The sequence below is a fragment of the Oncorhynchus clarkii genome, unplaced genomic scaffold (assembly GCF_045791955.1).
Source record: "Oncorhynchus clarkii lewisi isolate Uvic-CL-2024 unplaced genomic scaffold, UVic_Ocla_1.0 unplaced_contig_3043_pilon_pilon, whole genome shotgun sequence".
NCBI classification, from domain to species: Eukaryota; Metazoa; Chordata; class Actinopteri; order Salmoniformes; family Salmonidae; genus Oncorhynchus; species Oncorhynchus clarkii.
In genome coordinates, this window is record NW_027257985.1 from 173088 (window position 1) to 189564 (window position 16477).

General features: G+C 47.1%; 1 protein-coding gene across 1 annotated transcript in view; it reads right to left on the reverse strand.

Annotated features, from left to right (window-relative positions):
* LOC139394400 (eukaryotic translation initiation factor 3 subunit H-like) overlaps positions 1-16477 on the reverse strand; it is a 92280-nt gene that overhangs the window by 15353 nt on the left and 60450 nt on the right. The window contains exons 3-4 of the mRNA XM_071142456.1: positions 10917-11016; positions 5645-5794 (exon numbers count right to left, since the gene is read on the reverse strand). Of these exons, the coding sequence (XP_070998557.1) occupies positions 5645-5794; positions 10917-11016 (250 nt within the window). The remainder of the gene's footprint in view (positions 1-5644; positions 5795-10916; positions 11017-16477) is intronic.

Sequence of the window (16477 nt, forward strand, 5' to 3'; positions counted from 1 at the left end):
AGCTGTCAGTCACAAAATGAGCCACAACAGGGAAACACATCTGGTTTGTCAGCCTGCTGTCTGTCCTGCCTCTCAGAACCTGGGCGTGTTCCTGCTGTCTGTCCTGCCTCTCAGAACCTGGGCGTGTTCCTGCTGTCTGTCCTGCCTCTCAGAACCTGGGCGTGTTCCTGCTGTCTGTCCTGCCTCTCAGAACCTGTGCGTGTGTCTGCTGTCTGTCCTGCCTCTCAGAACCTGGGCGTGTTCCTGCTGTCTGTCCTGCCTCTCAGAACCTGGGTGTGTCTGCTGTCTGTCCTGCCTCTCAGAACCTGTGCGTGTGTCTGCTGTCTGTCCTGCCTCTCAGAACCTGGGCGTGTTCCTGCTGTCTGTCCTGCCTCTCAGAACCTGGGCGTGTTCCTGCTGTCTGTCCTGCCTCTCAGAACCTGGGTGTGTCTGCTGTCTGTCCTGCCTCTCAGAACCTGTGCGTGTGTCTGCTGTCTGTCCTGCCTCTCAGAACCTGGGCGTGTTCCTGCTGTCTGTCCTGCCTCTCAGAACCTGGGCGTGTTCCTGCTGTCTGTCCTGCCTCTCAGAACCTGGGTGTGTGGGCTCTGTGGTTGAAGTCAGATTTCTTCACACGTAGGGAGAGAGCATGATGCTTCATCGTCTCTGAGTGGATTACCCCCCCCCCCCCCCCACATAACGAGGTAAGGATTAGCCCCCCCCCCCCCACATAACGAGGTAAGGATTAGCCCCCCCCCCCACATAATGAGGTAAGGATTAGCCCCCCCCACATAACGAGGTAAGGATTAGCCCCCCCCCCCACATAACGAGGTAAGGATTAGCCCCCCCCCACATAACGAGGTAAGGATTAGCCCCCCCCCCCACATAACGAGGTAAGGATTAGCCCCCCCCCCCCCCCCCCCCACATAACGAGGTAAGGATTAGCCCCCCCCCCACATAACGAGGTAAGGATTAGCCCCCCCACATAACGAGGTAAGGATTAGTCCGTCCCCCCCACATAACGAGGTAAGGATTAGCCCCCCCCCCAACGAGGTAAGGATTAGTCAATCCTCCACACATAACGAGGTAAGGATTAGCCCCCCCCCATAATGAGGTAAGGATTAGCCCCCCCCCCCCCCCCCCCCCCCACATAACGAGGTAAGGATTAGCCCCCACATAACGAGGTAAGGATTAGCCCCCCCCCGCCCCCCCCACATGAGGTAAGGATTAGCACCCCCCCACACACACACACACAACGAGGTAACGATTAGTCCGTCCTCCCCACATAACGAGGTAAGGATTAGCCCCCCCCCAACATAAGGAGGTAAGGATTAGCCCCCCCCCCAACACCCCACATAAGGAGGTAAGGATTAGCCCCCCCCAACCCCCCACATAAGGAGGTAAGGATAAGCCCCCCCCCCCCCCCAACGAGGTAAGGATTAGTCCGTCCTCCACACATAACGAGGTAAGGATTAGGCCCCCCCCATAATGAGGTAAGGATTAGCCCCCCCCCACATAACGAGGTAAGGATTAGCCCCCCCCTCACATAACGAGGTAAGGATTAGCCCCCCCCCCACAACGAGGTAAGGATTAGTCCGTCCTCCCCACATAAGGAGGTAAGGATTAGCGCCCCCCCCCAACCCCCCACATAAGGAGGTAAGGATTAGCCCCCCCCCCCCAACCCCCCACATAAGGAGGTAAGGATTAGCCCCCCCCAACCCCCCACATAACAAGGTAAGGATTAGCCCCCCCTCAACCCCCCACATAAGGAGGTAAGGATTAGCCCCCCCTCAACCCCCCACATAAAAAGGTAAGGATTAGCCCCCCAACCCCCCACATAAGGAGGTAAGGATTAGCCCCCCCCCCAACATAACGAGGTAAGGATTAGCCCCCCCCCCCCCCCCCACAAGGAGGTAAGGATTAGTCCCCCCCAACCCCCCACATGAGGTAAGGATTAGCCCCCCCCAACCCCCCACATGAGGTAAGGATTAGCCCCCCCCACATAACGAGGTAATGATTAGTCCCCCCAAACCCCCCACATGAGGTAAGGATTAGCCCCCCCCAACCCCCCACATAAGGAGGTAAGGATTAGCCCCCCCCCCCCCCCCACATAACGAGGTAAGGACTATCCCCCCCACATAACGAGGTAAGGATTAGCCCCCCCACATAACGAGGTAAGGATTAGGCCCCCCCACTTAAGGAGGTAAGGATTAGCCCCCCCACATAACGAGGTAAGGATTAGCCCCCCCCACATAACGAGGTAAGGATTAGCCCCTCCCCCCACATAACGAGGTAAGGATTAGCCCCCCACCCCAAATAACGAGGTAAGGATTAGTCCAGATCCATTTAGGATATTGTTTTCCTTTCCGTGTTTCACATGCAGCCATGACGTGTTGGTTCGATGGCTATTTACTGTGCTTTAATAGACAAACAGCTTGGGGGGGGCTAATCGTTACCTCGTTATGTGGGGGGTTGGGGTAATCCTTACCTCGTTATGTGGGGCTAATCCTTACCTCGTTATGTCCCCCACATAACGAGGTAAGGATTAGCACTCCCCCCACATAACGAGGTAAGGATTAGGCCCCCCCCCAACATAAGGAGGTAAGGATTAGCCCCCCCCCCCAACACCCCACATAAGGAGGTAAGGATTAGCCCCCCCCCCCCCCCCAGGAGGTAAGGATTAGCCCCCCCCCCCCCCCAGGAGGTAAGGATTAGCCCCCCCCCCACATAACGAGGTAAGGATTAGCCCCCCCCCCCACATAACGAGGTAAGGATTAGTCCAGATCCATTTAGGATATTGTTTTCCTTTCCGTGTTTCACATGCAGCTATGACGTGTTGGTTCGATGGCTATTTACTGTGCTTTAATAGACGAACAGCTTGGGGGGGGCTAATCCTTACCTCGTTATGTGGGGGGTTGGGGGGGGCTAATCCTTACCTCGTTATGTCCCTCACATAACGAGGTAAGGATTAGCCCTCCCCCCACATAACGAGGTAAGGATTATCCCCCCCCACATAACGAGGTAAGGATTAGCCCCTCTCCCCACATAACGAGGTAAGGATTAGCCCCCCCCCCACATAACGAGGTAAGGATTAGCCCTCCCCCCACATAACGAGGTAAGGATTAGCCCTCCCCCCACATAACGAGGTAAGGATTAGCCCCCCCCCACATAACGAGGTAAGGATTAGCCCCCCCCCCCCCCCCACATAACGAGGTAAGGATTAGCCCCCCGCCCACATAACGAGGTAAGGATTAGCCCCCCCCCCACTGCCTGTTCAGGGGCGGCAGGGTAGCCTAGTGGTTAGAGCGTTGGACTAGTAACCGGAAGGTTGCGAGTTCAAAACCCCCGAGCTGACAAGGTACAAATCTGTCGTTCTGCCCCTGAACAGGCAGTTAACCCACTGTTCCCAGGCCGTCATTGAAAATAAGAATTTGTTCTTAACTGACTTGCCTGGCTAAATAAAGGTAAAATAAAAAAATAAAAAGAGGTAAGGATTATCCCCCCACATAACGAGGTAAGGATTAGCCCCTCCCCCCACATAACGAGGTAAGGATTAGCCCCTCCCCCCACATAACGAGGTAAGGATTAGCCCCTCCCCCCACATAACGGGGTAAGGATTAGTCCAGATCCATTTAGGATATTGTTTTCCTTTCCGTGTTTCACATGCAGCCATGACGTGTTGGTTCGATGGCTATTTACTGTGCTTTAATAGACGAACAGCTTGGGGGGGGGCTAATCGTTACCTCGTTATGTGGGGGGTTGGGGGGGGCTAATCCTTACCTCGTTATGTGGGGGGTTAATCCTTACCTCGTTATGTGGGGGGTTGGGGCTAATCCTTACCTCGTTATGTCCCCACATAACGAGGTAAGGATTAGCCCCTCCCCCCACATAACGAGGTAAGGATTAGCCCCTCCCCCCACATAACGAGGTAAGGATTAGCCCCCCCCCCCCCACATAACGAGGTAAGGATCAGTCCAGATCCATTTACACATGCAGCCATGACGTGTTGGTTCGATGGCGATTTACTGTGCTTTAATAGACGAACAGCAAGCTTGCCTCGTTCATTAAAAGGTGTCAAACTGACTGAATAAAGCCGATGTCATGTCCTTGTCGATCATAAATCAGACAACGTATTTACAGTATATGTCCGTGGTATCACAGCGGGACAAGTAACTAAAGATCTTGTTTTGTATTTTTTTCCATATGAAGTCCACCAGGACTTGCCAGACAGTGACGTTAAAAGGTGAGTGACTGGTCGGTAGCCTACCGATTGGCATCGGTGAGAGACACTTTAAGTTGGCTCCCTTGTTTTTCATACCGGGGAGGCTTTTTGGTGAATCTCTGCAGATAAATGAATGAAAACATTGGAGTGGAGAGAGAGAGAGAGAGCTCTTTCATTAAATCGAGTGTAGAGGAGGGGTCCATTTGGGATTCAGATGTGGAGTAAGACGGACCTGGTTGGTTAGATAACAGACACAATGAGACAGCCGGAGCACAGCACCACCCCGTGACCAGCCCCCCCATAACGAGGTAAGGATCAGCCCCCCCCCCACGAGGTACGGATCAGTCCGCCCCCCACATAACGAGGTAAGGATTAGCCCCCCCCCCCCCGACCTACCTAGGGTAGACAGCTCCCACATCAACCCCTAGCCCCTACCTTGTAGGGCACTAGGGTAGACAGCCCCCACATCAACCCCTAGCCCCTACCTTGTAGGGCACTAGGGTAGACAGCTCCCACATCAACCCCTAGCCCCTACCTTCTAGGGCACTAGGGTAGACAGCTCCCACATCAACCCCTAGCCCCTACCTTGTAGGGCACTAGGGTAGACAGCCCCCACATCAACCCCTAGCCCCTACCTTGTAGGGCACTAGGGTAGACAGCTCCCACATCAACCCCTAGCCCCTACCTTCTAGGGCACTAGGGTAGACAGCACCCACATCAACCCCTAGCCCCTACCTTCTAGGGCACTAGGGTAGACAGATCCCACATCAACCCCGAGCCCCTACCTTCTAGGGCACTAGGGCAGACAGATCCCACATCAACCCCTAGCCCCTACCTTCTATGGCACTAGGGTAGACAGCTCCCACATCAACCCCTACCTTCTAGGGCACTAGGGTAGACAGCACCCACATCAACCCCTACCTTCTAGGGCACTAGGGTAGACAGCACCCACATCAACCCCTAGCCCCTACCTTCTAAGGCACTAGGGTAGACAGATCCCACATCAACCCCTAGCCCCTACCTTCTAGAGCACTAGGGTAGACAGATCCCACATCAACCCCTAGCCCCTACTTTCTAGGGCACTAGGGTAGACAGATCCCACATCAACCCCTAGCCCCTACCTTCTAGGGCACTAGGGTAGACAGCTCCCACATCAACCCCTAGCCCCTAACTTCTAGGGCACTAGGATAGACAGCTCCCACATCAACCCCTAGCCCCTACCTTCTAGGGCACTAGAGTAGACAGCTCCCACATCAACCCCTAGCCTGTACCTTCTAGGGCACTAGGGTAGACAGCCCCCACATCAACCCATAGCCCCTACCTTCTAGGGCACTAGGGTAGACAGCCCCCACATCAACCCATAGCCCCTAGGGCACTAGGGTAGACAGCCCCCACATCAACCCCTAGCCCCTACCTTCTAAGGGTAGACAGCACCAAGTCACATACCTGCTGGAGAGGTTGAGCAGTTCGTGTTTGTCGGCCACAGTACACTTCTCCTCCAGTTCCCACATCAGAACGTTGATCAGGTGGGAGTTCTTGATCACGATGGGAACCTCCTCAAACATGTGCTCAAAACCAATCAGGGCCTTCTTCAATCTGAGGAGGAGGGAGAGAAAATAATCAGTTCAATTCAATTCATAGTCATTGATTCAACCCAGTTCAACTCAGTCAATGATTCAACCCAGTTCAACTCAAAGTCAATGATTCAACCCAGTTCAACTCAGTCAATGATTCAACCCAGTTCAACTCAAAGTCAATGATTCAACCCAGTTCAATTCAAAGTCAATGATTCAACCCAGTTCAATTCAAAGTCAATGATTCAACCCAGTTCAATTCAAAGTCAATGATTCAACCCAGTTCAATTCAAAGTCAATGATTCAACCCAGTTCAATTCAAAGTAAATGATTCAACCCAGTTCAATTCAAAGTCAATGATTCAACCCAGTTCAATTCAAAGTCAATGATTCAACCCAGTTCAATTCAAAGTCAATGATATTCAACCCAGTTCAATTCAAAGTCAATGATTCAACCCAGTTCAATTCAATTTGATTGCCAGCTCTACAAAATGTAGTTGAACTAATTTGCCATGTGTGTTTATAAAACTGGATCATATTGACAACAGTCGTGGTAAACTGAGGGTAGAGACAACATAACAGACAGAGTCTAGTCTAAAACTGGATCATATTGACAACATAGCAGACAGTAGAGTCTAGTCTAAAACTGGATCATATTGACAACATAGCAGACAGTAGAGTCTAGTCTAAAACTGGATCATATTGACAACATAGCAGACAGTAGAGTCTAGTCTAAAACTGGATCATATTGACAACATAGCAGACAGTAGAGTCTAGTCTAAAACTGGATCATATTGACAACATAGCAGACAGTAGAGTCTAGTCTAAAACTGGATCATATTGACAACAGTCGTTGTAAACTGACAGAGACAACAGACAGTAGTGTCTAATTCAGTGCAGTCTCTCTCTTCCTGTAGAGTCTAGTCTAATTCAGTGCAGTCTCTCTCTTCCTGTAGAGTCTAGTCTAATTCAGTGCAGTCTCTCTCTTCCTGTAGAGTCTAGTCGTCTAATTCAGTGCAGTCTCTCACTTCCTGTAGAGTCTAGTCTAATTCAGTGCAGTCTCTCTCTTCCTGTAGAGTCTAGTCTAATTCAGTGCAGTCTCTCACTTCCTGTAGAGTCTGGGTCTAAGTCAGTGCAGTCTCTCTCTTCCTGTAGAGTCTAGTCTACTTCAGTGTAGTCTCTCTCTTCCTGTAGAGTCTAGTCTACTTCAGTGCCGTCTCTCTCTTCCTGTAGAGTCTAGTCTAATTCAGTGCAGTCTCTCTCTTCCTGTAGAGTCTAGTCTACTTCAGTGCAGTCTCTCTCTTCCTGCCTTTCATTTAAAAGATAACGAAAACAGCAGCTTATAAAACATCAAATACAGCCACATGGAAAGAACCCATCATAGAAAACTGAAGCCCTCCTTAGAAATTATATATTATTCAGATTGTCCTCATGATAACGGTGGTGAAATGAGTCTTCGCCAGCCAAGCAATAGAGCTGCTATTGTCCTCCTGGTCTTTCAATCAGCAGCGTATTGAGACACACTGATGAGGACCCGGTGCATTAGAAACTAACAGGGTTCCCTAGTCATTATCACAACATAGCCAAACATTATCACAAAACAGACACCACCAAAAAAAAGAGCATTTCTCATTGGACAAATTCAGGTGGTGTCTCGTTGCCTATAATGAACACGACCCAGCGAAACGAATGAAAAGCTCGGCAACGAACTGGACAGAGAGTCAGATGGAGTCAGTGGCTCGGCAACGAACTGGACAGAGAGTCAGGTGGAGTCAGTGGCTCGGCAACGAACTGGACAGAGAGTCAGATGGAGTCAGTGGCTAAGCAACCAGCCAATAAATGAGCAACTGACCTCAGAGAGGAAATAACTACTAGGTAGATGGGTAGGTAGGTGGGTGGGTAGGTAGGGTTGGTGGTTAAGTGGGTAGGTAGGGTTGGTGGTTAAGTGGGTAGGTAGAGTTGGTGGGTAGGTAGGTGGTAGGCAGGTAGGTGTGTAGGGGTGGGTAAGTAGAGGTCGGCATGACCGATTCAACAAATTGGTAATTGGACTTTTTGGACGCCGATTATGGCCGATTATGTTGCTCCACGAGGAGACTGTGTGGCAGGCTGACCACCTGTTACACCTGACCACACCTGACCACACCTGTTACACCTGACCACACCTGTTACACATGACCACACCTGTTACACATGACCACACCTGTTACACCTGACCACACCTGTTACACCTGACCACACCTGACCACACCTGTCACACCTGACCACACCTGTCACACCTGTCCACACCTGTCCACACCTGTCCACACCTGTCACACCTGTTACACCTGACCACCTGTTACACCTGACCTCCTGTTACACCTGACCTCCTGTTACACCTGACCTCCTGTTACACCTGACACACCTGTTACACCTGACCACCCCTGTCTACACCTGACCACCCCTGTTACACCTGACCACCCCTGTTACACCTGACCACCCCTGTTACACCTGACCACCCCTGTTACACCTGACCACCCCTGTTACACCTGACCACCCCTGTTACACCTGACCACCCCTGTTACACCTGACCACCCCTGTTACACCTGACCACCCCTGTTACACCTGACCACCCCTGTTACACCTGACCACCTGTTACACCTGTTACACCTGACCACACCTTTTAGCCAGTGCAGCAAGGAGCCAAGGTAAGGTGCTAGCTAGTTAACTACACATGGTTGATGATATTACTAGGTGAACTAACTTGTCCTGCGTTGCATATGATAAAAGTGGTGCCTGTTAATTTATCATCGGATCACAGCCTACTTCAACTTCGCCAAACGGGGGACGATTTAACAAAAACGCATTCGCGAAAAAAGCACAATCGTTGCACCAATGTACCGAACCATAAACATAAATGACTTTCTTAAAATCAATACACAAGTAGATAAAAAAAAACTGCCTATTTAGTTAAAAGAAACGCATGTTAGCAGGCAATATTAACTAGGGGAATTGTGTCACTTCTCTTGCGCTCAGTGCAAGCAGAGTCAGGGTATATGCAGCAGTTTGGGCCGTCTGGCTCGTTGGGAACTGTGTGAAGGACCATTTCTTCCTAACAAAGACCGTAATTAATTTGCCAGAATTGGACGTAATTATGACATAACATTGAAGGTTGAGCAATGTAACAGCAATATTTCGACTGATGGATGAAACCCGTTAGATAAAATACACAACGGTTCTGTACCTTAATGAAAGAATAAACGCTTTGTTTTTGGAAATGATAGTTTCAGGATTTAACCATATTAAATGACCTAAGGCTCGTAATTTCTGTGTTTATTACATTATAATGAAGTCTATGATTTGATAGGTAGGTAGGTAAGGGTAGGTAGGTAGGGTAGGGTAGGTAAGGGTAGGTAGGTGGATAGGTAAGGGTAGGTAGGTGGATAGGTAAGGGTAGGTAGGTGGATAGGTAAGGGTAGGTAGGGGGTAGGTAGGTAGGGGGTAGGTAAGGGTAGGGAGGGGGTAGGTAGGTAGAGGGTAGGTAAGGGTAGGGAGGGGGTAGGTAGGTAGGTAAGGGTAGGTAGGGGGTAGGTAGGGGATAGGTAAGGGTAGGGAGTGGGTAGGTAAGGGTAGGTAGGGGGTAGGTAGGGGGTAGGTAGGTAGGTAGGTAAGTAAGGGTAGGTAGGGGGTAGGTAGGTAGAGGGTAGGTAAGGGTAGGGAGGGGGTAGGTAGGTAGGTAAGGGTAGGTAGGTAGGTAGGGGGTAGGTAAGGGTAGGTAGGGGGTAGGTAAGGGTAGGTAGGTAGGTAATGGTAGGTAGGTAGGTAGTTAGGTAAGGGTAGGTAGGTAGATAGGTAGGTAGGTAAGGGTAGGTAAGGGTAGGTAGGGGGTAGGTAAGGGTAGGTAGGTAAGGGTAGGTAGGGGGTAGGTAAGGGTAGGTAGGTAAGGGTAGGTAGGTAGGGGGTAGGTAGGTGGTAGGTAGGTAGGGGGTAGGTAGGGGGTAGGTAGGTAGGTAGGGGGTAGGTAAGGGTAGGTAGGGGGTAGGTAGGTAGGTAGGTAAGGGTAGGTAGGTAGGTAGGTAAGGGTAGGTAGGTAGGTAGATAAGGGTAGGTAGGTAGGTAGGTAAGGGTAGGTAGGGAGTAGGTAGGTAGGTAAGGGTAGGTAGATAGGTAGATAGGTAGATAAGGGTAGGTAGGTAGGTAGGTAAGGGTAGGTAGGTAGGTAAGGGTAGGTAGGTAGGTAGGTAGGGGGTAGGTAGGTAGGTAAGGGTAGGGTTAGGTAGGTAGGTAGGTAGGTGTGGGTGTGAACATGAAGAAACTAACTAAAGAATAAGGAGAAATCCAAGCCAAAGCCAACAGTTCCTAATATTGACCCATGTGCTCCTATTTTAAAATCCAAACGCAGTTTATTTTCTGGTCAATTTAATACCAGTCTGTTGGGATTCCTTCTTTTCATAAACTCAGCTTGTGGGAACTCAAGATCTATTTGAAAACGTCTCTCTCATTACGCTTCATTCAGATGCAATTTAAAATCAATGGCCAGCAGCCTGAGGGTCAAAACCAGCCAGGCGGAGGATCAACACGGCAGTATAGCTGTTTGACAGCCCCAACACACACACACTAGTTATAAACCCCTATCATCGCATCACTAAGAGCCTCTGATGAGGCGCTCCCTGCTCATGGGGAAAATAACATCAGGCATTGGAATCTTTTGAAGGGAGTTTCACAAAGCACAGCATTAATGCTGAATTCTTATCAGGAAAGGTGCAGTTGGTATTTGTGTCTCTGTGATGTGTGTGTGTGTGTGTGTGTGTGTGTGTGTGTGTGTGTGTGTGTGTGTGTGTGTGTGTGGTATTGATGGCCTTTGGCAATTCTCATCCAGCTTCTGAAGTGGAGCCTGGTGCCTGTGCATGAGTGTGTCTCCGCGTGTGTGTGTTTATGTGTCTCCGCGTGTGTGTGTGTGTGTGTGGTGTGTGTGTGTGGTGTGTGTGTGGGGTTGGTGTGTGTGTGTGTGTGTGGTGTGTGTGTGTGTGTGTGGTGTGTGTGTGGGGTTGGTGTGTGTGTGTGTGTGTGTGGTGTGTGTGTGTGTGTGTGGTGTGTGTGTGGGGTTGGTGTGTGTGTGTGTGTGTGTGTGTGTGTGTGTGTGTGTGTGTGTGTGTGTGTCTGTCTCACCCCTCGGCTGAGAAGTCCTTCTCCTTGCAGATCTCCATCAGTTTGGGTGTTAACCTGTAAGCCTTCAGGGACAGGGAGCCCTGGGCGGTCTTAATGGGATCTAGTGGGAGAGGGGAGAGTGGGGGAGGGGGAGAGTGGGAGAGGGGAGAGTGGGGGAGGGGGAGAGTGGCAGGGGGAGAGAGGGAGGGGGAGCAAACGAAGGAGAGGGGGGCACGGGGAGGGGGGAGAGAGAGCAAACGAAGGAGAGGGGGGCAGGGGGAGAGCGGGGCAGGGGGGTGAGAGCAAACGAAGGAGAGAGGGGCAGGGGGGAGAGAGAGCAAACGAGGAGGAGGGGAGAGGGGCAGGGGGGGGGGGGAGAGAGAGCAAACGAAGGAGAGAGGGGGGCAGGGGGGAGAAGGGGAGAGCAAACGAAGGAGAGGGGCAGGGGAGAGCAAACGAAGGAGAGAGGGACAGGGGGGAGAGGGGCAGGGGAGAGAGCAAACGAAGGAGAGAGGGGCAGGGGGGAGAGGGGCAGGGGGGAGAGCAAACGAAGGAGAGAGGGGCAGGGGGGGAGAGAGCAAGCAAGAAAGCAGGGGAGAGAAAGCGAGGGAGAGAAAGCGAGGGAGAGAAAGCGGGGGAGAGAAAGCGGGGGAGAGAAAGCGGGGGAGAGAAACATATGTTAAGATTAAAACAAAAGGTCAAACATTCTATTAAGTGGTTCACTTATAATATGGGACAACACACCATAAGACCTAACACATACACCATGTATAGAATCTAGAGAGAAACAACGTGTATAGAATCTAGAGAGAAACACCGTGTATAGAATCTAGAGAGAGGAGAGAAACACCATGTATAGAATCTAGAGAGAAACACCATGTATAGAATCTAGAGAGAAACACCATGTATAGAATCTAGAGAGAAACACCGTGTATAGAATCTAGAGAGAAACACCGTGTATAGAATCTAGAGAGAAACACCGTGTATAGAATCTAGAGAGAAACACCGTGTATAGAATCTAGAGAGAGGAGAGAAACACCATGTATAGAATCTAGAGAGAAACACCATGTATAGAATCTAGAGAGAAACACTGTGTATAGAATCTAGAGAGACACACCGTGTATAGAATCTAGAGAGACACACCATGTATAGAATCTAGAGAGAGGAGAGAAACACCATGTATAGAATCTAGAGAGAGGAGAGAAACACCATGTATAGAATCTAGAGAGAAACACCATGTATAGAATCTAGAGAGAAACACCATGTATAGAATCTAGAGAGAAACACCATGTATAGAATCTAGAGAGAAACACCATGTATAGAATCTAGAGAGAAACACCATGTATAGAATCTAGAGAGAAACACCATGTATAGAATCTAGAGAGAAACACCATGTATAGAATCTAGAGAGAAACACCGTGTATAGAATCTAGAGAGAAACACCGTGTATAGAATCTGGAGAGAAACACCGTGTATAGAATCTAGAGAGAGGAGAGAAACACCATGTATAGAATCTAGAGAGAAACACCATGTATAGAATCTAGAGAGAAACACCATGTATAGAATCTGGAGAGAAACACCATGTATAGAATCTAGAGAGAAACACCGTGTATAGAATCTAGAGAGAAACACCATGTATAGAATCTAGAGAGAAACACCATGTATAGAATCTAGAGAGAAACACCATGTATAGAATCTAGAGAGAAACACCATGTAAAGAATCTAGAGAGAAACACCGTGTATAGAATCTAGAGAGAAACACCGTGTATAGAATCTAGAGAGAAACACCGTGTATAGAATCTAGAGAGAGGAGAGAAACACCATGTATAGAATCTAGAGAGAGGAGAGAAACACCATGTATAGAATCTAGAGAGAAACACCATGTATAGAATCTGGAGAGAAACACCATGTATAGAATCTAGAGAGAAACACCGTGTATAGAATCTAGAGAGAAACACCGTGTATAGAATCTAGAGAGAAACACCGTGTATAGAATCTAGAGAGAAACACCGTGTATAGAATCTAGAGAGAAACACCGTGTATAGAATCTAGAGAGAAACACCATGTATAGAATCTAGAGAGAAACACCATGTATAGAATCTAGAGAGAAACACCATGTATAGAATCTAGAGAGAAACACCATGTATAGAATCTAGAGAGAAACACCGTGTATAGAATCTAGAGAGAGGAGAGAAACACCATGTATAGAATCTAGAGAGAAACACCATGTATAGAATCTAGAGAGAAACACCATGTATAGAATCTAGAGAGAAACACCATGTATAGAATCTAGAGAGAAACACCGTGTATAGAATCTAGAGAGAAACACCGTGTATAGAATCTAGAGAGAAACACCGTGTATAGAATCTAGAGAGAGGAGAGAAACACCATGTATAGAATCTAGAGAGAAACACCATGTATAGAATCTAGAGAGAAACACCATGTATAGAATCTAGAGAGAAACACCATGTATAGAATCTAGAGAGAAACACCGTGTATAGAATCTAGAGAGAAACACCGTGTATAGAATCTAGAGAGAAACACCGTGTATAGAATCTAGAGAGAGGAGAGAAACACCATGTATAGAATCTAGAGAGAAACACCATGTATAGAATCTAGAGAGAAACACTGTGTATAGAATCTAGAGAGACACACCGTGTATAGAATCTAGAGAGACACACCATGTATAGAATCTAGAGAGAGGAGAGAAACACCATGTATAGAATCTAGAGAGAGGAGAGAAACACCATGTATAGAATCTAGAGAGAAACACCATGTATAGAATCTAGAGAGAAACACCATGTATAGAATCTAGAGAGAAACACCATGTATAGAATCTAGAGAGAAACACCATGTATAGAATCTAGAGAGAAACACCATGTATAGAATCTAGAGAGAAACACCATGTATAGAATCTAGAGAGAAACACCATGTATAGAATCTAGAGAGAAACACCGTGTATAGAATCTAGAGAGAAACACCGTGTATAGAATCTGGAGAGAAACACCGTGTATAGAATCTAGAGAGAGGAGAGAAACACCATGTATAGAATCTAGAGAGAGGAGAGAAACACCATGTATAGAATCTAGAGAGAAACACCATGTATAGAATCTAGAGAGAAACACCATGTATAGAATCTGGAGAGAAACACCATGTATAGAATCTAGAGAGAAACACCGTGTATAGAATCTAGAGAGAAACACCATGTATAGAATCTAGAGAGAAACACCATGTATAGAATCTAGAGAGAAACACCATGTATAGAATCTAGAGAGAAACACCATGTAAAGAATCTAGAGAGAAACACCGTGTATAGAATCTAGAGAGAAACACCGTGTATAGAATCTAGAGAGAAACACCGTGTATAGAATCTAGAGAGAGGAGAGAAACACCATGTATAGAATCTAGAGAGAGGAGAGAAACACCATGTATAGAATCTAGAGAGAAACACCATGTATAGAATCTGGAGAGAAACACCATGTATAGAATCTAGAGAGAAACACCGTGTATAGAATCTAGAGAGAAACACCGTGTATAGAATCTAGAGAGAAACACCGTGTATAGAATCTAGAGAGAAACACCGTGTATAGAATCTAGAGAGAAACACCGTGTATAGAATCTAGAGAGAAACACCATGTATAGAATCTAGAGAGAAACACCATGTATAGAATCTAGAGAGAAACACCATGTATAGAATCTAGAGAGAAACACCATGTATAGAATCTAGAGAGAAACACCATGTATAGAATCTAGAGAGAAACACCGTGTATAGAATCTAGAGAGAAACACCGTGTATAGAATCTGGAGAGAAACACCGTGTATAGAATCTAGAGAGAGGAGAGAAACACCATGTATAGAATCTAGAGAGAGGAGAGAAACACCATGTATAGAATCTAGAGAGAAACACCATGTATAGAATCTAGAGAGAAACACCATGTATAGAATCTGGAGAGAGGAGAGAAACACCATGTATAGAATCTAGAGAGAGGAGAGAAACACCATGTATAGAATCTAGAGAGAAACACCATGTATAGAATCTAGAGAGAAACACCATGTATAGAATCTAGAGAGAAACACCATGTATAGAATCTAGAGAGAAACACCATGTATAGAATCTAGAGAGAAACACCATGTATAGAATCTAGAGAGAAACACCATGTATAGAATCTAGAGAGAAACACCATGTATAGAATCTAGAGAGAAACACCGTGTATAGAATCTAGAGAGAAACACCGTGTATAGAATCTGGAGAGAAACACCGTGTATAGAATCTAGAGAGAGGAGAGAAACACCATGTATAGAATCTAGAGAGAGGAGAGAAACACCATGTATAGAATCTAGAGAGAAACACCATGTATAGAATCTAGAGAGAAACACCATGTATAGAATCTGGAGAGAAACACCATGTATAGAATCTAGAGAGAAACACCGTGTATAGAATCTAGAGAGAAACACCATGTATAGAATCTAGAGAGAAACACCATGTATAGAATCTAGAGAGAAACACCATGTATAGAATCTAGAGAGAAACACCATGTAAAGAATCTAGAGAGAAACACCGTGTATAGAATCTAGAGAGAAACACCGTGTATAGAATCTAGAGAGAAACACCGTGTATAGAATCTAGAGAGAGGAGAGAAACACCATGTATAGAATCTAGAGAGAGGAGAGAAACACCATGTATAGAATCTAGAGAGAAACACCATGTATAGAATCTGGAGAGAAACACCATGTATAGAATCTAGAGAGAAACACCGTGTATAGAATCTAGAGAGAAACACCGTGTATAGAATCTAGAGAGAAACACCGTGTATAGAATCTAGAGAGAAACACCGTGTATAGAATCTAGAGAGAAACACCGTGTATAGAATCTAGAGAGAAACACCATGTATAGAATCTAGAGAGAAACACCATGTATAGAATCTAGAGAGAAACACCATGTATAGAATCTAGAGAGAAACACCATGTATAGAATCTAGAGAGAAACACCGTGTATAGAATCTAGAGAGAGGAGAGAAACACCATGTATAGAATCTAGAGAGAAACACCATGTATAGAATCTAGAGAGAAACACCATGTAAAGAATCTAGAGAGAAACACCATGTATAGAATCTAGAGAGAAACACCGTGTATAGAATCTAGAGAGAAACACCGTGTATAGAATCTAGAGAGAAACACCGTGTATAGAATCTAGAGAGAGGAGAGAAACACCATGTATAGAATCTAGAGAGAAACACCATGTATAGAATCTAGAGAGAAACACCATGTATAGAATCTAGAGAGAAACACCATGTATAGAATCTAGAGAGAAACACCGTGTATAGAATCTAGAGAGAAACACCGTGTATAGAATCTAGAGAGAAACACCGTGTATAGAATCTAGAGAGAGGAGAGAAACACCATGTATAGAATCTAGAGAGAAACACCATGTATAGAATCTAGAGAGAAACACTGTGTATAGAATCTAGAGAGACACACCGTGTATAGAATCTAGAGAGACACACCATGTATAGAATCTAGAGAGAGGAGAGAAACACCATGTATAGAATCTAGAGAGAGGAGAGAAACACCATGTATAGAAT